At 42.2% G+C, this 27,365-nt stretch overlaps 1 protein-coding gene across 1 annotated transcript in view; it reads right to left on the bottom strand.

Moving 5' to 3' along the window:
* The window catches only part of Enpp6 (ectonucleotide pyrophosphatase/phosphodiesterase 6), a 111,146-nt gene extending 84,316 nt beyond the window's left edge, over window positions 1-26,830 (bottom strand). Inside the window, exon 1 of the mRNA XM_046419096.2 lies at window positions 26,528-26,830. Coding sequence (XP_046275052.1) covers window positions 26,528-26,768 — 241 coding nt within the window. The 5' untranslated portion in view covers window positions 26,769-26,830. The remainder of the gene's footprint in view (window positions 1-26,527) is intronic.
* Between the last annotated feature and the right edge of the window lie 535 nt (window positions 26,831-27,365).

Below are 27,365 nucleotides of genomic sequence, written 5' to 3'. Positions count from 1 at the left end.
AAGAAGCAGGGTAGCAAATGAAAAAAGAGCATAGGATTGGAAGACCTGGACCAAATCTGCTGTCACCCATCACCCCACACTAATGTCATCTTGTCCCTCAGTGGCACAGAATCAGATGTCTACAAAAGAAGCAGGTGTATATGCAGAAGTTGGAGGTAAAAGATGAAGGAGGAGAAAGATAGTGGGAAAAACCAGTCCATACAAAACAGTCTTATGAAGCCACATGCCACTATTGTCTCCATTGAACAGAGACTTGAGACCTTGAGTCAATCCCAAGGTCACACAGTTGGTAAGTGGTGGAGCTAGGAATCTGCCTGTAGCAGCAGCCTTGGCCATCAGACCAAGGCCTTTCCAAGCATCATCTTCACCATCACAGCTAACAGCTTTCAAATACTAAGTCTAGACCAAGTAGGATACAAAGTATATTCTCAGCATTATTTGTTGAATTCTCTCATCGTGTATAATAAGTACATCATTTATCCTTATTTTTTATGGGTGAGCAGATGGAAGCCCAGAGAAGTTAAAAGCCCTGCTCAAGGCCATTAGGGGAGCAGGAGATGTGGGGTAGGGCTTTTAAGCAGTTTCCATGCAGCCTCTTTATGGGGCCATGGAGATCACATCTCCCTGTGCACTGAGCTGTGGGAAGCAGAAGACTTTGCCAAGTATCAGAGCTCTAAGTACCTACAGGATAGGGCCTCGAGCTAGGCGTGATGAGTGCTGTTACCCTGGGCACTCATTCTCAGGTTGGTGGGGTCTGTAGAAAAAACTGCTAGAGTTCAATGAACCTTTTTCAAAGTGACTTAATGAGAATTTTTAGTCATGAGAATTAGCACAGGGCTATGAAAACATCAAAGCCTAGGATAGAATTATCAACACATCCTCTTTTCTGCCCAAACCCTGAAAGCAGTTGCCTCAGGAGAAACAAGAGGGCAATAGGAAGAATCTGGGCCTCGGCCTTGTGAGACATGTGCAGGACATTGATTGCACCTGCTGCAGATAAAGAGGAGGAAGCAGGACCAGGCAGGAAAATCTCATTTGTGAAAGGAGTTGGGGAAGGAAGAGAATGTCTAGAAAGGGCATCTGCAATTCTGAGGAAATTCCAGTCTGACTGATGGAGATCCTCGAGCCAAAGTCACTCTTTAGAGGAGTGGGTCTACACTAGACCCCCACATTCTTCAGTCGCTGCTCAGTTAACCTGGGAGAAGTGAGGCTTTGGCACCAACACGGTGGACTCAGTGGGGCAACAGAGGGGACTGTCCATTAACTCTCTTCCCTGTAGCAGAAGATCTGGGAAGCACATTGTCATGGCCACCATAGTGCTTGTTATCTCTAGGACCTCATCGGCCACTCTCCTTTCTTCTGTAGCTATGCTGGCTCCTGGCTGTTCTTCCAACAATCCCAAGCATGTGACTTTACCATTTCTGCTCCCCTCCAAGTGGCATGCTTTGTTCTCAGATATGTACGTGGCCAGCTCCCTTACTCTCTTCAGGTCTCTGCTCAAAGTACATCTTATCAGAAAGGCATTTCCAGACCACCCTTTATAAAGTGGCACTTTCTGATCACTCTTTGTGTCCTTTACTTTCTCTAACTTTTTCTATAGAATGTAATATCACCTGGGCTGGGCATGGTGGCTCACGCCTACTATCTAGCTACTTGGGAGGCTGAGGCAGGAGGATTGTAAATTCAAGGCCAACCTGGGAAACTTAGTAAGACCTATCTTTCAAAAAAAAGAATGAGAAGGTAGCTCAATGGTAGAATGTTACCTGAGTCCCTGGGTTCAACCCCCAAGTACAGCAAAAAAAGAGAAAATAGAGCCTGGGACTGTATAACCACCTGACATTAATTATCTGTGCCTATTTATCTGTCTGTAGCATTGGGTAAGAATTAAGTTTCACGAGAGTAAAAACTTTGCTTTGTTCATTTGAACCTCCAGGATTTAGAAGACAGTAGGTATTTTTTTGAATCAATGAATGAATGATGAACACCGATATGCCTATTATGTCCACACAGAAAACAGTCTGAAAACATTGTTTCATGAATGCACAAGCCAGGACTCATCCAGGAGCTGGGATACAGCTTGGGACAAGACAAAGTCCCTCCTCTCATGGAACATCCATTCTTTAATGAAAATAAGATTAATTATTGGATGCTAGAATCATAATAGATAATTTATGGAAGCAAAAGTATCTTGTTAAGTCCCTTTGTGTTAATTTTAAAGGGGCATACTCTTCTAGAAGACCAACCCAGGAGAGAATGTAACATGACCATCAGTTGAACAAACCCAGGGGTCTTTTGCTCATATTCTTGTGTTTATGTTTCAATTCTAGAAGTCAAGTCTTGGTTTACATTGTGTCTGAAGTCTTTCCTAGTCATGTCTCCTTAAGAAAATATTACCTGAGATTGGCTTCTGTGGGGTAAATTCCAAGACTTAGAAAGCAAACATTTTTTTAAAAAACACCAAATCCACTCTATTTATCAAAATCAAACATTGTCCTAGGTTTGTGTTCCAAGCAAAGAAGGTAATTTCTTCACCAGCTGCTGTTTCGTGACCCCCTTCCCCAGTATTATCTAAAGTTCTGAGAACCATGAGCTACTTGCGTTGCGGGTGGGCACTTGATTAGAAGTTTCCATGTTGCCGTTCTGTGTTAGCTGGAGGTTACTAGGAATAGCCTCCATGGATCCACAGAAGGTTGTCTCAATGGAAGAGGTAAAGCGAGTTCAGAAGAAGCCACATGTGAGAGCTGATGTCAAATTGTCCCCAAGCTCTGAAAATTTAGGATCTGTTTAGTTTGAAGGAGAAGTTCCCAGGAGAAGAAAATCAGGAAAACGTTTTGCCAATAAAACAGGTGAAGATTATTTCAAATTGAGACCTCATAAACCCACAAATGTGAGGTTCATTGTTAAATTGTTTTAAGCCTTCAGAGTGCTGAACTGCTACTCACAGCTATTTTTGCATTTCATCTGTTGTTATGAACCAGAAGAGGGACCAGTTTCCAGGTAGAAGTCAAACTCTGGCCTTATTAACACTTAGACTTGAAATTAAATAGATCTAAAAAGATGGTTAGGAGATAAAATGACAGAAAAGGTCATTAAGCAAGCAAATATATTTGCTGTTCTCTTAAAATTAAATTTCCTGAACTTTCCATTTGTGACCCACCAGGGTGGCCCCTTGGCCCTGGTCTGTCAGTGTGTGTCAGGACTGAGTCACAGAACTGAGAGGCTGTCAGCTGCCGAGAGAGCAGGGCTAAGCTAGGGAAATGGTTGGGAGTTCATGTAATAAATTGTTCCTCGTGTTTATACCAGGGGATTTCTTCTTTCAGCAGCTCTCCTTGGCTGCTGTGACTCTAGATAGGAGTTACTCTTTTGTGGACCAGACAGGGATGGAGTCCATTAGCTATTTCCCAAAAAGAATTAAACTCTGTCCCTCAGGGAAATTGGTAGTGAAGGATGTGATTCTAAATAGAAATTTCTGGACTAGGTTGCTAACCCTCCCCTCCAAAATCCTACCTCAAACCAGGTAATTTTCCCTCTTTTTAAATCATAACTTTGAGTCTTAAGGAGAAGAACTGAATTCGTTCTTTAAAAATAATTGTAGAAACACAGACGTCCTTTGCTACCCTACGCTGAGTTCTGGTTCAGTTCAGTGGCAATGGCTGGACAAAGGGCACAGGGGCAAGCAGCAGCCCTGCCTTTCTGTGGACAGAAGCAAAAGTCAGAAGGATGCAAGAGAAAACAGACAGGAGTGATCCAAAGAGTCGAACCAAAAGAGGGTTCTGCAATAACATTTGAATTCACTCCTTGGAGTCCTCAGTCCCCTCATTAGTTTAGAAAAAAAGCTTGAGTCCAAAATGCTTTTTTCTGAGAAAACAAAATTCAGCTATCTCTTTAGCCCAGACTCGAACCGGAGCCCCCTACGTCCAGATGCCACAGCTTTCCTCATAGGAAGATCTTCAAGAGACAGAAGAGGTGAGCAGCCCAGGATCTGCATGGGAATGTAGATAGGAAGGCAGCTCCAGAGACGGGTTGAAGGGTTGGATTTGGCAATGAACTAAGAGTGTATAAAACATGGCTAAGTTAAATACAAAGTAATCTTGTTTTGGCAGAAGCATTGCCTTTTTATTTCACGTTATTAAAAAATTCATATTCTCCTGCTGACCACGAAACCACCTGGAAGTAGCTCAGCTAACATAGGATACCTTCTACCTCACACCAAGTCGCCTGGGGGAACTGCTCTTTCTGAGGACTTTTCCAGACTCTGGGTTATAATTGGCTTAAACTCCCAAACCTAAAATCTCTTGGGCAATACAGAAGAAGTTGTTTTAAGCCTTCAGAGTGCTGAACTACTCACCAATCTGGAATTTCCTGAAAAGGTAAACTGTAAGAATTCATTCAGTGTCTACTTGCCTCTTGTAATATTTGATAGTATTTGTAAAAGACTTAATGACACCCATTCCTGCTTTGGGATCTTATTACCTATCCTTGGTTGGGTGTGGTCTGGCACTGGGGAGAAGAGGGTGAAGAGAACTGTAAAGCCAGCTCTGAGGTGACCTTTGTCACTTTCATTTGGATTTTTCATCTGCTGTTAAGTCTAAAATCATCACCCTTGATAGATTGGCAGCAGGAATTCTCTTTCTCTTAGGGGATGGGATGGGGAAGGACACGGTTAACCATTTGGTATAAAGCAGGTACAAGTAACTTTAAAGCAAAAGCAAAAAAGACATTTACTGAGTTCCTACAAAAGTGTCAGGGAGCAAGAGGCAGGTTGGGAGGGATGTAGGGACCACCCTTGCATCGAGTCCCCATAACCAAGTACAATCAGGAGCAACCACACCAGAGCTGCCTCTTGGTGGTCTGGGTCAGCATCCCAGATGTGGCTTATCAAAAGAGCCCTGTTCAAACCGTCTCTCACAACTGTGTAGCCTTGGCGATGTGATATAAGTAGCTAAGTGTCTGAGGTTGAATCCTCTCTTTTATATTCAACCCCAGAAGCGCTTATTGTTCACATTGTCCATTGAAACACACAAAGGAGGGTTTAAAAAATAGTTAGCCATGAGGTTGCTCAGTCTGGAGGAAGCCTGGAAAGGCCGAGACTCACGCACCAGGGATGTGTGTGTGGCAGGATCACCGCCCAAGGCACAGATGGCTGCACAGGACAGAGCTGCCCTGAGCAGCCCTTCCTTGGAAGCAGGAGGGAGGAGGCAGCACAACGTCATGAAAGGAGCCCAGGCTTTTCAGTTCTTCCATTGATGAGTTCTGTGATCTTGAACAAGTAATTTAAGTTCTCATCTGTAAACTGAGAACAACTGTGACTGCCTTGCAGGGTTTTTGAGGATCACATTCGAAGGTGGGTAGCACTGAGCACAGCACAAAAATACAGGAGATGTTTGGGAAATGTACATTCTGCTCCCTGGGTTCTTGTAACCAAGGAAGACAATAGGAGCACTGCAGGAATATAGGCCTTCCATTGTCTCCCGGATTCAGCCTCTACCACACGGAGGTAGCCTGGTAAACATGCAGAGGGGTGGGGCTGGAGGCAGGACCTCTGCTTGGTCCTCAAGTACTCCCTTCTTGGCTAAGTGATCTCAGACAACGAAGATAACCTCTCTCTCGAGTGAAAGTCCCTCATCTGTATAATGTTCTTATCTAACTCTGGAGATCGGCATAAAGATGTATTAGCTACATTAAGATTAGAAAGGAAAAGTAATTGCATTCTTTTGCAGAAAACAGGATCTTGTATGTTCTTGGATGCAGAAAATCCTAAGAAATCCATAAAAATTAATAGAATTACTTAGACTAGTTTTTAAAGTTTAAATTAAATTTCAACATTCGGCAAAGTATCAGGATTGAAAATGAACATTTTTTAAAAAGTTGTATTTTATATACTGTAAAAATGAAATTAGGACCAGTCACAGTGGTGCATTCCTATAATCCTGGAGGCTGAGGCAGAAGGATCTCAAGTTTAAAATTAGCCTCAGCAACTTAGCAGGATACTATCTCAAAACTTAAAAAAGAAAAAAAAAATTTTAAAGGACTGGGGATTTAGGTCAGTGGTGTAGCACCCTGCATTCAATACCCACTATGAAAATAAATAAATAAATATTATGATAATAATTCCATTCACAACTTCAAAAGGAAAAAAGTACTTAGGTATATTTAACAAAAATGTGCAACACTGATACACTGGAAACTACAAAGCATTGTTGATATAAACTGAAATAAAAATAATTGGAAAGATATATATCCTATGTTCATGAATCAAAAGACAATATTATTAAAATGTTAATACTCTCCCAATTGATCTATAGATTCAATACAATCCCTATCAAAATCTCAGCTGACTTTTCCGCATAAATTGGCAAGCTGGTCCTAAATTTCATATGAAGAGACAAATGACTTAAAATAGCCAGAACAATCTTTGAAAAGAACAAAGTTGGAAAATTTATACATCCCGATCTCAAAACTTACTGCAAAGCTATGGTATTCATGGCAATATGATCCTGCATAAGGATGGAGATAGATATAGATATAGATATAGATATAGATATAGATATAGATATAGATATATCAATGTCAGTGAAATAAAATTGAAAACCCCCAAAATTTCAAAAAATTCACTGGGGAAATAATAGACTTTTCCATAAATGGTACTGGGGCAAATACCTCACACTATATACAAAAAATAACTCAAAATGAGTCACAAACCTAAACATAGCTAAAAGTATAAAACTCTTAGAAGAAAACATAGGTTTAAATCTTTGTGATATTGGCTTAGGCGATTATTTCTTACATATAACAGAAGAACTGCAACTGGTAATAGAAAAATTGATAAATAGGATTTCATTAACATTAAATGCTTTTGTACTTCAAGCACTTCATTAAGAAAGTGAAAAGACAACCCACAGCCTGGGTTGCAAATCATATATCTCATAAAGAATTTATATCCAGAATATATAAAGAATGCCTAGTACCAAAAATAAAAAGCCAACACACTTTTACAAATGGTTAAAAGGATTTGAAGAGACATAACTTCTTTGGGGAAAGTTTTCAAATATCACATGAAAAGATGCCCCCAACATTGTTAGTCATTAGGGAAATTCAAATCAAAACTACAATTAAATGACACTGGATACCCCACCAGAGTAGTTATAATAAAAAATAAAGTAAGTGTTGAGGCAAATGTGGAAAAATCAGAACCCTTACACATTGCTAGTGAGAATGTAAAATGGTGCAGCCATTTTGAAACAGTTTGGCAATTTCTCAAAATGCTTAACAGAGAATTACTGTATGACCCAGGAATTCCATCTCATCTCCCCAGAAGAAATGAGAATATATGTCCACACACAGACCCTGTACACAAATGTGCACCACAGCATTATTGGCAAGAGCCCAAAAGTGGAAGCAACTCAAATGTTGAACAACTGGTGTATGGTTAAAGTGTGGTCTATTCACACAATGAGAGACTTCTTGGAATAAAACAGAATGACATACTGATTCAACTTGGACAAATCTCAAAAGTATTGTGCTTAGTGAAAGAAACCAGACACAAAAGGATAGATAGATAGATAGATAGATAGATAGATAGATAGATAGATAGATAGATAGATTCTGTTTTTAGGAAATATCCAGCTAATGGGGCCAATGGCTGGCATCTCATTGGGTGGTTCTTCTTCTTGCCAAGGAGGGTGTAAGCCGCCTGAAAATGTAAAGTCTAAAATAATTAGTGAAGAACAAAAGACTAAGAGTCAGAAATATATTTACAAAAGTGAAGCATCCAGTCCACGCAAGAGCTGGAACTAGACAAAGGAAAGATGGCTCTCGTGGCTTATTCAAGGGGGTAGGTACATCAAAGGCAGGGATAAGGTTTCAAGGGTGGAGTCTTGGTTCCATGTCTTGCAGTCAGCAGGTTGATTGGCATCTTGGCAGGTCACACCCATCTCAGGTGCTGTCTGAGACATGGCAGAGCGGGATAGAAATTCACAATGTCCCTGGGCAATTGACCAGGGAAAATGTCCACTGGTCATTCCCAGAAACCATATGTTTTATCCACTAGGCTTTGATGCACGGTGACCCACACACAAGCCATGGAGGCTCGTGACATTCAGCAAAGGCAAATCTATAGCAATAGAATTAGTTGTTGCTTAAGCCTGGGAATAGGAATGGGAAGTAACTATTGGATATGAGGTTTCCCTTGTGGAAGATGAAGATATTTTAAGCTTTTATCCTGAGGATGGTTGCACAGCTCTGAAAATATACTAAAATAATTGAATTATACACTTAAAATTGATAAATCTTGTGTTATGTGCATTACACCTCAATAAAGCTATTAATCAATTTTTTAAAGATCAACTGAGATCACAACTATGCAGATCCATATATAAGACCTAATTAGCATATTGATGCCTAAGATCCACCAGATTCCCAGCTACACAGGCAAATAGCAACCCCCAACTCCTCGTAATGCAGAATTTACCTCCAAATCACTGTCTCTCCTTTCTAGCGCCCTAGTGATCTCACAAACCTTGCTGCTAACAAAAAGTCTATAACCTAATGACTTTCTTTTTCATTTCTTATTTTCTTTAATTTTTATTTAATAATACTGACCTTCTACTGGAAACTTTAATTTTTTCCTTGATCACTTTGACACTGCTAGAATCCTAGGTTTCATTTTAGGCCTTTGGTAGAATGATCTTTGATATGTCTTCACATCTTCCTTGTCTCCTTTGACGTCTCTTCTTCCATATATTACTCCCTAAATGTCAGCACCATCCCCATGTTTCCATATTGACCTCTTTCTCTCACTGTTGTCTTCACAATGGGGCTCATCTACTCACATAATTCCCCACTTCTATGAGCATGACTCCTAAATCTATCTTTAAGACTTCATGGCTGATAAAGAAATCACCATCTGAATTGCAAGTGCCAAAGATGCAAGAATATGAAGTACTGAATTAGATGCTATATTGAGATATTATACTGAAATATCAGATAGCATATTTTCTCCCTGTATATTCCCCTTGGTCATGGGTCAGGCAGGTATCCAGTTCCTTTGGTCTTTGAAGATGTTATCATTTCTCAAACAATAGCTAATGTTTGAGCTCATTTGAGCACATCGGGTGGTGGTTTTTCTGAAGGAGAGGGGAGAAAGGTATATACCTTTGACAGAAACCAGGAAAGGATAAAGGAAAGACCGGCTACATAATTTTTAGGACCTGGTACAAAATGAAAATGCGGGGTTTATTGTCCATTGAAAACTTCAAAATGGTGGCAGCAGAGCATTAAACCAAGCACAGTATCCTCGTAAGCACAGTATCCTTATAAGCACAGTAGCCTGTGTTCCTGCATAGGTCACACACCCATGAAGCTGACCCAGGTAGAATGTTTCCTTCCCAGACCAGTGGGAAAAAAGAAAGAATTGGCTGGTATAGCAAGAGTGGGAAATGATGAATTGGTTGGTGGAAGAACTCCATGAGGAGGATTGAGTCTGTGAACTAAAATGGGGACACACAGGGTTTTCTAGCCCAAAGCAATAGAGCCTATTTGGAGAACCACATGACCACCATTGTGGATCAATGACCAGGGCCTAAGTATTTGGAACAGCATACAACCCAAGGACCTTTGCTTACCCTTCGGGGAAGAAGAGAAGCCCCCCTGTACAACCCAAAAGAAACTAAAACTGAATTTCCACTCAGCCCATTGGGATGGGGGTCAGTCCACTTTAGGTCTATTTATTTTTTTTATTGTACAAATATATATATAAACATAACATATTCCATCTGCACCATTTTTTAAAATATTTTTTAGTTGTCGATCAATGGACATTTATTTATTTATTTATTTATGTGGTGCTAAGGATCGAACACAGTGCCTCAAACATGCTAGGCAAGCGCTCCACCACTAAGCCCCAGCCCCAGCCCCACTCACACCATTTTAACTGTACACTTCAGGGGTATTTTTATATTCACATTTTTGTATGACCATCACACCACTATCGACCTCCAGAACTTTTTTTTCATCCCAAACTGAAAAACTCTGGATCCAGTAAACAGTAACTCTCCATCCCTTCCCTGACCAGGCCCCAGTAACCACACTTTTTCTTTAGTTCTCTGTGAATTTGACTGTTCTAGGTAATTTCCTATAAGTAGAGTCACACAGTATTTGTTGTTGAAGTTTTACAAGTGTCTGGCCGTCTCACTTAGAAGAATGCTTTTACAAAGTATATGTATGAAGACTTGAATTGGGTGTCAACATACAGAGATACAAAAATTGTGGTATATATGTGTATTAAGATTTGTAATGAAAAAAAAAAAAAAAAGAATAGCGTTACCTTAGATTAGGTAGAGGGAAGTGAAAGGAGGTGAAGGCAGGGGATGTGGGGATAAGAAAGACAGAATGAAACAGACACTATTACTTTATGTATATATGTGACTATATGACCAATGTGATTCTACAATATGTATACTCAGAAAAATGAGAAATTATATCTCATCTATGTATGATATATCAAAGTATATAAATGCATTCTACTGTCATGTATAACTAATTAAAACAAATAAAAAATTAAAAAATAAATTAATTAATTAATTAAAAAAGAACCATTCATAGATTTAGGTTTATTTAAAGATAGAGAAATGCAATATTTCTTATACACCCGAGTTTGTGAACTTGTATCACTTTACATACAGGTTAATAATCTTACCCTAGGGCTATCTGAAATTCTTGTCTGATCCTGAGATGATTTTCTCTCTGATCCTCCCAATCCAATCAGCCCTACTAGTTCTCTCTCTATAGGGCCTGTTAAATTCTTGACCTCACATTCAAATTCTGACCCTGGGGACTTGACTCCCAGACTATCAGTCTCATCCTAGACTTGAGTGGCCTCCCTTGAGCCTCAAACCCACACTGCTCAGAAACATCTGAGTAATCATCTCAGCCCACCTGTGGTCCCCAACTCTCCCAATCATTCCCATATCCACACTTTGACTTGAGTTTTCTTGTTAATTTGTGAGAACTTTCCTCCTGGTTTCAACCTGCCTTAATCCTCAGCTTTACTCAAATAACTATCGCCTCAGAAAACTTCCCTCTTTACCACACACGATAAACAATCTCCATTTTCCCCATGTCTGTTCTAGTCTGTCCTATGATTATGATTATTAAAACACATATTAAGCCACGCATGGTGGCGCACACCTGTAATCCCAGTGGCTTGGGAGGCTGAGGCAGGAGGATCACAAGTTCAAAGACAGCAAAAGCAAAGTGCTAAGCAACTCAGTGAGACCCTATCTCTAAATAAAATAGTGCTGGGGATGTGGCTCAGTGGTCAAATACCCCTGAGTTCAATCCCTGGTACTCCCCTCACACACAACAAAAAAACTACATATTTATTGCTCCAACTTAATTGCAAGTTTGTCCAAGAACACAGGCCATTTGGAGAACAGCACTTCTTACATAGCAGATGGTCAATACATTCTTAAATGGATAATATTCCTACATGAATGCACTATATGAACATATGTGAACACTATATGGGGATACAGTTACCAAAACCCAGGGTTCAGCCAGAAAGCAGAAAAGGAGTTAGTCAATGTATGAAAATAATATCCAACTCTGAAATGTTACTAGCTCTTGGTCAAAGCTTTTGGAGGAAGGACATCTTACTTAGGCTTAAAAGAAAAAGTTAGGTGGACGAAAGCTGGGTCTTGGGTTTGGGAGATGATGAGAGGTGATAGGCAGTGTCAGCAAAGGAAAGGACTGAGAGTTGCAGGGAGGCCTGGAACAGAATCAGGGGAGTCAAATGGAGAGGGGAGAGATCATACTTATTTAAAGGCCCAATTCCACTGGGGGATTCACAACTGGCTGTCAGGACCCTGGTGATCCCCTGTTGGAAGGTTAGGCATCAATCTAATGTCCACTAAGGGAATGTCCTGGAGTGAATTTCCCAAATACCTACACAATTGGTTAATGAGTTCAAAAGAACAAACAGGTGGTTGAGAATTGGGTAACTGAGGTCACTCTTGTTTTTGTTTGACTCTTAGTTTTTAGCTAGCTGCTATAACACATCTCAACACAGACTGAGAGCAAATTCTCTGGAATGCTGTTGTCTTATCTGTTCTATCAGAACTTGGTGAGATTATGTAAGGAGCTTAAGGAACTGCAGCCAGCCTTCAATTACCATCCATGGCATGAGGAAGTCGGGAGGATGCTGAGTCCAAACTCCATATACAGCCTTCTGGGTGACTCCACCTCCTTGACCAGGTTTTTTATGAAATCTACACACACACACACACACACACACACACACACAGTGCTTGGAATCACACTTCCATTTTGGCTTGTGCATTTTGGTATATGTTAATGGGGATTAGGAAAGAGGCAAGAGCAACCTGGAGAAGCCCAGTCACAAAGGATCAGAGTGAAGGAAGGAAGGAAGGGAGGGAGGGAGGGAGGAAGGAAGGAAGGAAGGAAGGAAGGAAGATGAGCATGCTCAGAACAAAGTTGAAAGCTTAGGCAAAGAAGTCAATCCAGGAAAGTAGGTTGTAGGTACTGGGAAAGAGTGCCTGGGCCTCCAGCCCCAGTCATGGAGGGTAGCCAGCCAACTGCTGGCCCCAACTCAGAGAACTGCACTGGTGTGGTCCTACTCTTAGCTGGCTCTTGGACTGGAATCTCAGGCCTCGGTGTCCTGTTCTGCACAATAAAACACAAGCACTGGTTGTCTTTCTCAGGCATCTTCTGCTTTTTACATTTTGTTAATTCTCGAAGCCTCTTGGGAAACTTGGGACTGCGATACAGTGGATTTTGTTACACATTCCCAAGCTCATTCACATAGTTTTAGCGTTATATTTTACATACACAAAGGCATGCTAAAATGGACTATGAAAGTTGTACTCAGAAATGTACAGCGAAGGGTATCGTGGTTTGGGGAAAGGCCAGCTGGCTCTGCTGCAGGGGAATGGGCCAGTCTGGGAATAACTGGAAGCTCAAATTAGATCTACCCACAGAGCCCATCAAAAGCCAGGGATAGTACAGTGTGCTGAGAAGTCCAGGATAACAGGCTGAACATGGCAATGGTGTCACTTTTGGCCCATGAGAAGCTTGCCCAGTGTGGAGATGAGGGGAAGAAGCTTAGAGGCCTGAGGACTCCAACAATGCAGGATCCAGAGACCAAATTGGGTAGTTTTCTGGAAGAGTGGAACTTCAGTCAACTAATGGGGCTCAGCAGCAAACCCCCCCCCCCAGCCCAGCCCAGCCTAAGCTTCCACCTGGGGCCTGGACAGATGTCCAGTTAGTGGAACTGAGCCAAGAAAGTTCAACAAACATGAATCAAGTCTCTTCTGAGCAAGAGACAGATGTGGAGATTGCCTGCCCTCTACTGATGTCCTTGAGGGACAGTAGACCAACAGCAAGCAGATTGCTGTGTGGACCAGCTTGCTCCAGGGACCCATCTAGAGAAGCCCTTCAGAGGCTGCAGACCAAGTGGAGCCTCAGGCTTTCTTTGGTCCTGCTCTTCAGAGGGACAGTGCTATGATGGTGCTGTTCAAAGGAGGATGAGGATGGCAGCCTTCGCCATGGTCTCTTGAGCCTGCACCACAGACTGAGAATAACACACACCAAACCACAAACCTTTGCCTTGTGTCCACGAGGCTGGGAAACATCTCTCAGAGGACCTCCAACGGGAAACCATTTCCCCGAAGTCCACAAGTGGGGTTGCTCAATCAATGTTGAATAAAAATATCTGCTTAACTAGAGATGAGCAAGTTCCATGGGAGACAGATACATTTTCAATGTACTATTTCAAATAAATGATTCATAGTGTTCAAAAAGATAATGTGACATCTCTGTCTCATCTTTGTCTCTCATCCGTACAGTTGCCACCTCAATAGATAACCATAACTGCTGGTTTCTTTAAAGGTGTTTCCCTCCAACTGGCAAAATCTTCTTAGGGCCCTGACACGTGTCAGGAACAGATCACTGCCTCCGGCCTCCTAGTGGAGGCTGGTTGGATAAAAGGAGGGAGAGAGGCTGCCTTCACACCTTGGAGCATTTGTGACCAAAGACCAAAGGACAGGTGTGAAAAGTTTTCACAATGACTGATCACGTGCTCATCACTGCTGGGCCATCTCAGGCCGAGTGCTGTGGCAGCCTTTTCTTGGGGCTGCTGGAGTCAAGGGTGAGACCTTGGTGTGTTCTCTGAGGCTCTCACACCTTCACAAGCTCCAACCCCAGTGTCAAGGGTTGCCAGCCTCCACCACAGGCTCAGGGATGGGGTGTCTTCTAGGCCATGTACTTTACAAAAGAGAAAAACAGTGCCCAGAGAGGGAAGGACGGTGCTCAAGTTCACAAAGTCAGGGCGGGGTGAACCCGATGTTTTCATTAGTCTGGGTTACAAGGTGGAGGTTGGAGGGGGCTGGGGAGCCTATTCCGGGGTAGACCTGAGGTCTGCTAGTGAGTGACTAAAGAGTACAGTATTTGAGGTTTTCTCCCCAAAAAACTATGTTTGTTTAAGTTCTTTTTTTTTCTTTTTTTGCCCTCAACCATAAAGCAGAATGTTTCCTCAAGTTCACCTGTGAAAGCCAAATCTTTATACATACAGATAATTTTTCAGGGAAAGCCAGACATGCTGCAGAGCCCGCAAGCTAATTTGTTTGATTTGTGTGCCGAATCTGGAAGAAGAGACTAAGGCACAGGGGCCGCTTTGGCAAACTCTGTGGGTGTCAAATCCACCGTACCTATAGACATGAGGACTTCCTGCTGCTGTCCCCCAACCTTCCTCAGGTCAGTCCTTGTCATAGACCATCATCATCCAGTGGAACTAACTGCAGACAACTGACTTCATATGTATCAAACAGGTCAAATTGGAGTTGCTATAATCACATGAGGGGCAAAGTTTTCAGAGTCTCACAAAGAGTCCCTTCCAGACTTCCTTTCCCTCTGCTCCTACTGTGGCCCCCCAAAATCTCCTTGTGGAGGATGGGGTTGTGGCTCAGCAGTAGAGCACTTGCCTTGTATATGCGAGACCCTGGGTTTGATCCTCAACACCACATACAAATACATGAATAAAATAAAGGTATTTTTTAAAAAAGCTTTAAAAAATGTCCTTGGAACCTCACTACTATATTCTCAACACCTAGAATATCCCCAGCACACCTCTGGTACTCACTAATGCATAACTCTAGGGCTTCACCTGCCCAATTGTCTAATTTTAAAGCAACAAGATCTTCAGTCTAGGAAGATGATGTGATTTATCCAAAGACCCAGCTGACAGCAGCAGAGTTGAGAGAAGGAACCCGGTCCTTGGACTCTCATTCCTAGACCCTCTGTGCTCTACCAGTGCTTCCCAACTGGCTTCACCAGACCCTTCGGTTGAACACATGGGATTAATGCACAAGGCCACTCACAGAAGAAGGTGATTGGCCCAACCCATTCATGACCATCGCACAGGCTGGGGCACTCTGCTGCAGACATTCTCACACATTCTCACAACGACCTCTCTGATCCGGCCTCAAAAGAAAGCGCTTACTCTTGACAATACCTGGGAGGAGTTACTTTCCTCTAGGAGTTAAAGTATCTGCAGTATTCCAAAACAAAGGTCCGTTAACGACTTCGGCTCTTTGTCTCCATGAGTCTGCACACACATGGCTTCTAGACCTGCTGTTAGATCTTTTCTCCTTGTTAGCAAAAGGGCTGGAAATAGGAGTTGGTTAAGATCAAGCCAAGTATCCACCCAGAGCCAAATGCTACACACAGGACCTGCAGGAGCCCCAGACCTGCACCAGGTCCTCCCTGGTTAGTCTGTGAACACAAAGGCCCTATTCACAAAAGGGGACTCTGAAATGTGAGTAGGTGTTGTTTAAAAAGTCTCTGAAAGAACCATTAACATGCTGAGTCAGGCTCCCTCTGAATTAATTTTAAATGGCTTTAACTCATTTGGGGCGCTAGTATTCATGATGAAGCAGTCCAGAGTACAGCCTGGTTCAACCGAACTCCTGGAAGCTTTGGAAGGAGGCCTGTGGTCCTATCAATCAGTGGTTGGGTAGGACAAGGAGGATCGGGGAGTGATCGGCCAGGGTCTGTAAACCACAGAGGCCCCATGTGGAGGAACCTTCTTCAAAAGAGTTTGCTGCTATTAGAATCAAAGATTTTCACCACATTTTAAAGCTTTACCCACTACCCTAACCACTCCTGGCTTCAGGGAGGGAGTTTCTAGCAGCTGAACACCATATAATAAGAACGCCCTCTTGTCGCCGTGGAGGCCAAGAGAAACACACTTTTTGAAAAGTGGCACTTCAGTGTAGAGAGGTCTGTTGATAGGAGCTGAAATAATGATGTGCCAAGAGACATTATTTTTGTAAATACTTACAACACATCTTTTTCTCAGGGCCTGATCTGGTTAGACCTCTTTATGGCTTCTGTTCCTGGATACCTCCCCTCCCCAGCCCTCTCCCTTAGGCAGCTAATTCAGGGCCCATTATAGAGACTGTGGTTTTCGGTAGGGAAATGGAAGGCTGTTTAGGTGTCTCTGGGAAGTAAGTGTAAAAATTTAGACAAAAGTTCATGCAGACGAGAAGGCACATTTTAATTGTGTATCTGTAAGAAATATTCTGTACCAGCTGTGTGACAAACAGAGAGGTAGGAAGTGCATAGACTGTGGTCCTTTGGGACCTGAGGATCAATTTCACTCCTTTTCATGGTTATTCTACATGTTTCTGGAATTCTCCTTTAAGAGACTCTCTATTCCCCTAAAGGGCTAACTCCTGATGAATATCTTACTCAACTTGAAATATATTCTGATGAAAAATTATTTTCTCAAATAAATCTTACTTAGGACTGGGCCTGGTGGTGCACACTTGTAATCCCAGCAGCTATGGAAGCTGACACAAGAGGATCACGAATTCAAAACCAGCCTCAGCAACTTAGTGAGGCCCTGAGCAACTCAGCAAGATCCTGTCTCTAAAGAAAATATTAAAAAGGGCTGGGGATGTGGTCCAGTGGTTAAGCGCCCCTGGGTTCAATCCCAGTACCAAAATAAATAAAAATAAAAAATAAATCTCACTGAAACAAATAACCCTTCAAACTTTCCCATTTCTTCAAGCTTCTGCATATCTTGCGGTCTGGGGAAGGTTTCAAGCCCCCTTTTATTTCTTTCATATTCACTCCTCAGTCAATCAGCAAGTCCTAACTCAAAGGTGCTCTTCAAATTCAACTCTTCCTCTTCCCTCCAAAAACATGCTGGAGTGTTTGAAGTGGAAGAGGAGGGCAGGAGGAACTTGAACTGTCCTTGGTTCAGCTTTCAAAGTCTTCCATCATGTTTATTTTTTTCATTCTTTTTGTTGCTGTCGTTATTGTTGTTGCTGTTTTATAAACTCATCTCTCTGTAGCCCGCCAGCCCACACCCAAATGGTGAATGGGTTTAACACCTCTTTTGTCTTGTTAAGATACACTTCTCTTACTTTGCCTGTGCTACGTCCCCAATATCATCACAGTCTATATTGATTTGTTTTCTTTTAATATTTGACTCAAAATGCATCTACTAAAAATCTTTCCAATCATTTTCAAGAGTTAATTCGAGATCTACTTCCTCTATCAAAATGGTCAATACCCTTAAAACTCACCTCATTTCTCAGTTGTAGATTCTCTCTCTGCACCATTCATTTAAATTATATAATACCCAGCTTTGAAATATCTCTTCTACTGATCTATTATCACTTCACCCTTAAATTGTTATTTGATATTTCAAGTGTTTTGAAAATCTTTTTTGCCTCCCATCTAAATTTTTTAAGGACAACAAGACCTACAAGTTTCTTACAAAATGCAACTAATATCAGTTTAGTGTCTGTGACACTATTACACTCTAGTTAAAAATAAATAAACCTTGGCCCTCTCTCTGGGAGGAATTGTACATGCCTGAATTTTTGGCATCAAGCTTGGCAAAGTGATTTGCTTTGGCCAATGAAATGTGAGCAGGTGTGATTTGAACCAACTGGGAGCAGAAGTTTTTAAACTCTAGTATAGTGTTCTGCCATTACCCTTTTGCTTCTTCATGTGGGCTGTGTTTCTCATTTGAAGTTGCTTATTTTCAGCCTGGGTCCCAGAATGAAGAGGAAGTGGTACAGAGTTAATTACCAAGGGCCATTTATGTGAGGGAGAACTAAATTATGCTAAGTCTCAGATATAGTCTCAAATTGCTTATCTCATCTTACTGATTACATGTGTAACATGCAGAGTATTAGGAATCATAATTTTATTTTATTTTTTTACTACTTAAATAAATTTAAAAAATATATTTTTTTAGTTGTAGATGGATACAATACCTTTATTTTGCTTATTTATTTTTATGTGGTGCTGAAGATCTAATCCAGTGCCTCACACATGCCAGGCAAGCACTGAGCCCTTTGAACCACAACCCCAGCCCCTGAGTAATAATTTTATACAAGTCTATTGGGTGAGTTCGGCTTTCTCCATCGTACTAATAAAAAAATATTAACACTTGAAAGAAGCTGTTCAAGTCCTGAAAGTTAAAAAGTGACAAAATAGATTAAAACTGGGCCTTCTGTGGCAAATCCATAACTCTTTCCACTACACCACGTGTTCTGGGTTGAACTGCTTTGTCCCAAAAAAGGTATGTTCAAGTTCTAGTCCTCGGTAACTACCAATGTGACCCCATTCAGAAATAAGGTCTTTGCAGACATAATTAAGATGAGTCATTAGAGTGGAACCAAATCAATATGGCTGGAGTCCTCAATGAAGAGGGGAAGATGTACAGATAGAGGCACACAGGAAGAAAGCCACGTGACAATGAAAGCAGAGACTGCGGTGACACATCTATAAGCCAAGGAACACCAAGGAATTGGCAGCAACCTAGAAGCTAAGAGAAAAGCATGAACCACATTCATCCTGGAGCCTTCCAAGAGAGCATGGTGCTGCTGACACCCTGATTTCAGACTTGTAGCCCGCAGAACAATCAGAATACATTTCTCTTGTCATAAGCCACCCAATTGGTAGTCCTTTGTCACGGCAGCCTTGGGAAACTGAGGCAATCATGATTGCCTGGATTTCAGGGCAGAAATCACCAGGAACTCTAGGTAAGTCTCTATATGGGGATGGAAATGGCCCATCTGAAGCCCTTCGTTCCTCCATGGGCCACCTAGTGTCACATGGTCTGTGTCCAATCTCTTTTTCTTATAAAGATACCAATGATATGGGGTTACAGCCCACCCAAATGACCTCATTTTACTTCATTAGAGACCCTCTCTCCTAATCCAGTCACATTCTGAGATATTAGGGTTAGCATGTTAATGGGAATTTCAGGGTGCACGGAAGTCAGACCATAATACCACCTCATGTTTTCAAATGTCTGAGGAGCTTCTCATGATGCCTGCTTGCACAGACAGGCAAACTGGGATGGAGGCTGAGAACCCAAAAGTGCCTCTGCAGGACCTTTAATGAGTCAGTCCCATTCCTACGTCTGACAGCCAGGACCACATAAAACTAGGCCTTTGCTCCCCTCTCAAAGTTCTTTGCGTTGGTTCTGAATTATCTGCCTCCTTCCTTGCTTTGCTGTTGTCTGCTCTCTTGGCCGAGGCAACCTTGCTATAGTTAGGTTCTCCTAACCCTCTTGCTGCCTCCTTATAATCAAAACTTAAAACAAAATTGAAAGACATTTTGAGATATATACGATTATTTGAACCCAGGGCCTCACTACAACTAAAAAATAAATATTAAAAAAAAGTGGCGGGGGGGTGGGGCCTGGTTGTGGCTCAGTGGTGGAACGCTCGCCTAGCATGTGAGGCCCTGGGTTCGGTGGCATAAAAATAAATAAAACAAAGTGAAGATATTGTGCCCAACTACAACTAAAAAATAAATAAATATTTTTTTAAGAAGATTATCTGACATAAAAGGCAATCACTAGTCTGGGATTATAGCTCAGTTGGTAGAGTCCTTGCCTCGCATGCACACAAGCCCTGGGTTCAACCCCAAGCACCACACACACACACACAAAAAATAGGCAACCGCTTTACCTAAGTGGTTCTTAATTGCTTTCACATGAGCAAAGCATAATTTTAGCTTTTTGTCTTCTCCTTATTGGTTTAGGAGTAGCTAAAATCAAAGTGATAACCACTTCTCCGAAATTCTGAATGCATGAATTATTATTATAATGCTTCTTTACAATAATAAGTGTTTTGGTTTTCTGTTTGGTTTTTTGAGGTACCGAGGATCCGACTCAGGGTTGCTCTACCACTGACCACATCCCCAGTTCTTTTTATTTCTTCATTTGAGACAGGGTTAGGTTGAACAGGCTGGCCTTGAGTTTGTGATCCTCCTGCCTCAGCCTCCCAAGTAGCTGAGAAGAGAGACATGCCCCATCGTGCCGGGCTTACTACAATAAATTTGATTTGGAAAAGATAGGAATAAACAAACAAATTGGTGTTATACAAAAAATAGGGAAAGTAAGACAATAGAGAATGATGTCGTGATGAGAGGCTATTTTAGTTAGTGTGGTCAGAAAAGCACATCTTGGATCTTTCTGGGGAAAAAGCATTTCAGCTAGAGGAAGCAGAGAGCTCAGTGTCCTGAAGTGGGGGACACTCCTTGGCTCAGCAGGACATCAAATTGTGTAATGTGAGGCAGCCTGGGGAAGACTGGTCAAGAATAAGGTCAGAAAGGAGCTGGGTGAGTGTGTGGGGAGAGTTCTGTAAAGACTTTCAAATTTTCTTGTAGTGAAAACAGAATCCCTTGGAGGATTTGAACAGAGGAAGGACATGAATAGACACGGGTTTTATAAGGATTGTTCTGGGACTTCCATGGGGAACAGACTGTAGAGCACAGAAGGTAGAAGAGCCAGAGCAGGGAGAAGCTCCAGGCTTCTGGGGAGGTTTTGGACAGGTGCTAGCCATGGAGGTGGGAGAAGTAGAGGCTTTGGAATTGACCTTGACTAGGGCTGTAAGAGAAAGAAAGGTTAGAAAGACGAGGTGGAACCCATAGACGGGACCTTGCTTTGCTGTTGTCTGCTCTCTTGGCCGAGGCAACCTTGCCCATAGTTAGGTTCTCCTAACCCTCTTGCTGAAATAAGAAGAAACGGAGAAAGAGGAGGGTGTCCTGGAACTTAGGTGGGCTCTCAGGAAAGAGGAGCATGCCCTGTGCCCAATGCTGGTCCTGGGCAAGGAAATCAAATCAGAGGATGGACCCTGTCTTACTAGGAGGTCACCATAAAAACAGAAGCCTGGCTGGCTTTGGAACAAGAGGAAGGGGAGGCGAGGAAGAGAGCACACCTCTATGGGCACATCAAATATAGATCATTTATTTGAGGAGGTATCTAAATCTAAAGAAGCTAATGCACAGTGGTGAAGGTCCCCGTGTCAATGCTGATCTTGGGTTTGGAGAAGAGATGGAGCCAGAGAGGCCATGTCTCTAGCCCCTGGTCCTGTGGGTGGGTTTACGGGCACCTCTCCCTGAAACTGAATTCTGCAGAAGGCTGGGGATATAGACTTCTTTCACAGAATGATTGGTCCAGTACTTTCTATATGGATTTCCTTTGGTCCAAGTGATGACTGGTTTTAATTTAAATCAGATATTTTCTTAAAAGTAGGGGGAAAGTATACCATACTTATACCTGGAAGTCTCTTACTCTAGAAAATTAGGTCCTTGATATCTGCTAAGATTTTACATCCCAAGTAATTTCTAGGAGCATAATAGGAAATGCACTTGCACAAATATTAAGTCTGAGCCATTAACATCCTGGTTTTTGCTTTGATGCCCATGCAGAATTAATAAAGTACCATAATTCAGGCTGGGGTCGTGGTTCAATGGTAGAATGTTTGCCTAGCATGTGTTAGGCCCTGGGTGTGATTCCCAGCATAGCAAAAGAGGAAGGAAGAAAGAAAAACAGAAAGCATCATTATTCAGGCTCTCCCTGCCTCCTGGACTGGTCCTGGGGAGACCTCTGTCCTGGGGAGACCTCTGTCCTGGGTCTCAGGTCACAGGCACAACACTCTGGCCACCCCAGGCAGGCACAGATCACGGCTCAAAGCCTGCAAGAGAACCAGGCTCCAGATACCTACCTTCCCATCTCAGCTCTGAATTGACATTCTGGGGTGTCTCAAAACACTCCACCTCCATGTCTTTTATTTATTAGTTTTAAAATGTTGAGATGAGAATTATCTTATACAAAATTTATTTCAGCATATGTTCATGTCCTGGTGGATTGTTTGCCGTAAAGATAAAATTCTCCCTGCTATTCAGGACACTTATGGGCCACTTTCTCCAACTTCTTAACCAGAAGTGTTTCAGAATGTCAAACAAACGCTGCCGTCAGCCTTAGCAAAACAATACTAAGCTGTGCTGCCTCCAAATATATGCAGCCTTTTCTCTTCCCCATGACTGGATCCTCCACCAATTTTATGTTAAACTTCACTAAATCAAATATGAATTTACCCCCCAAAGAGAGAATAACTTTACAAAAAGATCCACAGTTAAAAACAGAAAGCATTCCAATGGCATATAAACTGTGGTTTCTCTTTTTTCATACCAAGGATGAAACCCAGGGGTACTTAACCACTGAGCCACACCTCCAGCCCTTTTTGTATGTTTTTAGAGAAAAAGTCTCACTTAGTTGCTTAAGGCCTTGCTCAATTGCCCAAGGTTGGCTTTGAACTCACCATCCTCCTGCCACGGCCTCCCAAGCCACTGGGATACAGGCGTGCACCATCATGCCTGGCTAAACTGTGGTTTTATTTTTGCTAAAACTAAGTTGATCCACCCACAGCTCATCAGAAAGAGACCATAAGCATAAAATTAAGACCTAATGATTTACACCATATTTGTGCTTGTTTATCCCAGCACAAATCCCACACCCAAAATGCTTCCTGATGCTGCGTTGATGTCCAAAGACATTCTCCTCTTCTCCGTTCTCTACAGCATTTGGGGGAACTACTCCTTGATCCTTCATGCTCGAGTTTGCACAGGCTGCCACACCATAGACTGAGTGGCTTCAACAACAGAAATTTATTTTTCACCTTGTCAATCTATATTTAGAGTCTTAGTAGGTATCTATTTCTTCTCCCTCCTCAATTTGAAGGGTGGAAGGCCTTGTTTGATGATTCGATGTCCCCAGCAATCAATTGTTTGATGGATCTTCTTGATCACTATTGGAGATTTTGTTCACATTAGTCTTAATATAAACATATTTTGAGGAAAACAACTAATGGTTTCATGTCAGTGACTAAGATGTATGTTTTCCAAGGTTCCTTACAAGTACGATTGCTGGTTTCCCATCACCATCCACATAACTTCCCTATGAAATTTTCCCTCTCAAGGAAGTTTCAGCCATTTGATAAATTTATACACAAAGGTCTATGGCCTCCCAAGAATAATGGATTAGTCTGATGATTTTGTTTTTGTTTTTGTTTTTTTGTTATAGAAAAATACCTGAGATTAGATAACTTTATAAAGAAAAGATGTTTATTTACCTCATAGTTCTGGAGAGTAGTAGTCCCAGATTGGGTGGCTCTATTGGTTTGGTCTCTAGTGAGAGCCTAATGGCAAATGGCATCATGGCACCATGTGGGAGAAGAAATCACATCTCCAAACAGGAAGCCAGAGAACAGTCAGGGGTCAGGTTCAGGCTTTTGTAAACAACTTGCTCTCACCAGAACTCACAGATCCCAACAGAGCTACCTTTATTCCTTCTGAGGGCAGGTCTCCCAATAACTTAGAGACCTCCCATGAGGCTCCACCTCTTCAAGGTTCCACACAATTTCCCAGCATCACCACACAAAGGACTAAGCCTCCAACACATGAACCCTTGGAAAATAAATCACATCCAAAGCACAGAAAGGGACTAGCCCTAACTTTTTAAAGTTCCCTATGCATTTCTTACTTTTAATGTCTGCATCCAATAGCATCTGGAATTCTGGCCTGATTAGGACCTGAGCAGTTCATTCCATTTTATTTTATAGCTGAGGAAACAGAGGCCCAGAGCAGTGTAATGTCCTACCAAAGTCTTCCTTGCAAAGACTCCAAGCAAGTTCTCCTAGTTCCAAGGCCAGCATTTCCCCACCCCAGTAACCCATCACTCCTCATCCTGTAGCAAAGAGAACGCCAAAGGTTTCCTGTCTTTTACACAGTGTTCATGTAATGAAGTGTGACCATAACCTCTCTTGTGAATTCTGGAGAACCCTAAAACAGCATATCTTTTGGTACCAAAAAGATCTAGTATAACAATTTTGTTGGTTCATAAAATTCTCAAATGCTCAATCCATATGTTTAAGTACAATTTCCAAAGGATATATTCTTCCTTATATTTTATTTTATTTTTTTAAAAAAGGAGTTTTTCAAAATCAGGTAGAAAAATAAGTGTGGTTATTGGGGGGAAAGAATTTAAAATTGATTCCCGAGTCTGTTCCAGGATGGTGGAGATGATTCTAGTTTCAGGCCCTGCCATCTTCTCGCCTGTAAATTCTGCCTCAAAACTGTGAGTTTGCTCAGCAGGTACAAGACAAATCACACCCAACGACGTTTGTACATAGTAAACACGAGCCTGCTAGACAAATCTGTGTACAGTATTACTTCTACAAAAAGTGGACAAGTCAATTTATATACCAAGCCGACTTTCAAATCAGATTATGCATATTTTCCATTTAAAAATATGTAGACATAACATGTACAGAGAGCTTGTGGCCTCCTCAAGTCAGCCTCGGTTTGAAAGTGAAGGGGAGATCTTTGTCAGACACTCATGGAAACTGTCCCATCAAGGGCTCTTCTCTCCTCAATAGACAATGGAAAATATCCAAAGCCTGAAAAGAAGGTGTCTCAGTGTGACAGAGACTTTGTGCAAATTATTCCTTGTGCCAATATCAGGAACGTAGATCTAAATCACAAAAGGCCGTGTCACGGGCTTGGTTTCTCTGAGGCGTTGTGATGGTCCTTTCTTTCTTACTGGAGTCTGCCTTTCTCAACTGCATTCTGTTCATTTTCCACTGCAATTGAGAAAAGCTGCACGTGGCAGTTTATGAATCCCGCCTCCCAGCGAGGCTCTGATGGACAACTGGCGTGGGGGCGGTCTGGGTGTGTGAAACTCCCTGCACGGAACTGAAGTTGGGTTGGGACATACAATTACATCTATGTGTGACCCAGCAGCCTGCAAACTGCTTCCCCACAAGGGGAGAAGCTTGCCAAGTGAGGACCAGAGAGGCTTTTGTTAATTATGTTTATCTTAGAGACTCGTTGTTTGTCTATTGGGAGAAATTAAAAAAAAAAAAAACAACAAATAAATTCTTTCCTGGTGCACAGTCTGATCTCTTTCTCTTTTCCCATGTCTTCATCTCTAATTCTCCACAGGATCGCTCCCCTTTAATTTGGGGCATCAGTGTATATCATTTTTATGCAAACGTGTATATAATACCTACACGCAAAGTCAGAAATTCCAGAATTGCCATCCCCTTTCTGTTAACATCATTTCTTAGGGTCTCCTTGAGTTCTGAGTACCTAGTTCAGGGTATCAATCCATATTTCCAGACTCCTTTGGCTTTGGTGTTCTGTTGAAAGCTATAAAGACATTTCAGCCTTCTCCTCCACTTTCTGTTAACATAATTTACAAAGTTCTCCCTGGGTTCCAAGCACATAGTTAAGTTCTGCATAACCAGTAATAACAGTGCATTCTTAAAAACCTCCCTGGATAGTTTGCTAAATTCTTTCTGAGAACCTCTTGCTGGCCCTTAAAAAGATTAGCTGAAAAACAAACCAGAAGCTGGGGGTCCCACTACATGAGCAGAAAGAGGGCTACACATACTTTTGCACGGACAGAGGATCGGTTCATTGACACATTTGGAGCTCAGGCAATTCCAGACAGAGGCCACCTAAACATGACCCAAGGCAAATCCACCTTCCCCAGCCCAGGCAGTCTGGGTTAGCTGGACTTTTGTTTGTTTTCTCAAGGTTGTATTTGTTGGCTTGCTTGCTTTTTATAGATGCTGGAAGTTGAAAGGGAGGAATCTCAACTCTACAATTCTTTTGGTCTCTATGTCATTTCACCTGACCCAAAAAAGGCAAAAGAGGAAGAAATGGCATTGCTAAGCAATACCAAAGGGTGTGACCTAAAAACGCCTCCAAGTCGCCCAGGAACTCTAGGACTTTCCTCTGAGGAGTCTCAAAGGGTCATTTTCACAGTCTAACCTGTTGGTAAACCAGCTAACATAACTCAAGGATGACAGGCACATAGCAAAGGACAGAAGGAATTTGGCACTGGCACATAGAGACCTGCCCATTTCTTGCACTTGAACTTAGAAACCCAGGGTTAGCTAGAACTTTGATTTGTGTTAACAAATAATCACTTTTTAAATCGCCCCATATCGTTGATTGCTATAGTTCTCTTTTCCACCCTGAGAATCCCAAACAGGTCCTTGGGAGAATTTGGGGGAAAAAATACAACTGTGGAGGGAGAAAAAAAATCTTAACCAAGAACAGATTCTTGTCTATCTTTGGTGTCCTGCTTGACTCTAGACCTCCCCTCCCTCCAAGAGGGTGACACAGTACTCACCAGTCATTAGGGTGTAGTAATTGGGATACGAGAGGGTAGGGAAGTCAGGAGTCAGGTAATCCACTTTTACTCCTCTGCTCACAATCTCTTGGAAACCAGGCAAGGATTCCAGAGCCTCATCGCTGATGTAGTCCCAGCGAAAACCATCCAGTAGAAACACCAGGAGCTTCCGTCGGGCAGAGGCTGGCTGAGCCAGGCTGAGCCCAAGGACCAGCAGAAGGGACCCCAGCTTCACTGCCATGCTGCCAGGAGCCTGCCCGAGCCCGGCACAGCCGTCCCCTTGCAAAGACTGAGGATGGAGAATCTGTAGCTATTCTCTCTTCTAGGGGCTGGACCTTGAGCTAGCTGCTGGCCTTCCTGAGCCAAGTTCACTTTCAAAATTTAAAGGGACAGCAACCCCTTTTAAAAACATCTCTGCTCACCCAACAAAGTCTGGAGACCCAACTCCCATCAGATAAGCTGGGTTCCCAAACAACCCAGAATTAGCACCTGAGGAGGGAATGCAGTCATTGTTTTTGGTGAATGTTCCAGAAATACATACGGAGGAATTTTAGAAGATGACAAAGTGAACACTACACAGTTGCGCTAACCAAAGGGAGGAGCCAAGGAAAGGACAATCTTTTAATTTGTTGTCCTCCCACCATCTCTGCCTGATTTAAACGTTCTGTCTGCTTCACTTACAATTTAGGAATCCAAGCCTCTTAACTTAGCACGTAAACGAGAGACAATAGATTTAGGTGGACCTATTTGTGAACTTTCCAGCATTGTTGCCGTAGCTGTGGCATTTAAACACAAATTATTTGTTAAGGTCTCGACCACTTATTTTTTCTTCATATAC

The sequence above is a fragment of the Marmota monax genome, unplaced genomic scaffold (genome assembly GCF_021218885.2).
Source record: "Marmota monax isolate L192 unplaced genomic scaffold, Marmota_monax_Labrador192_F-V1.1 WCK01_AAM20220418_F8-fsc00113, whole genome shotgun sequence".
In the NCBI taxonomy this organism is placed as follows: Eukaryota; Metazoa; Chordata; class Mammalia; order Rodentia; family Sciuridae; genus Marmota; species Marmota monax.
Note: the sequence above shows the minus strand (reverse complement) of the source record. Positions and strands in the feature narration are given on the sequence as shown.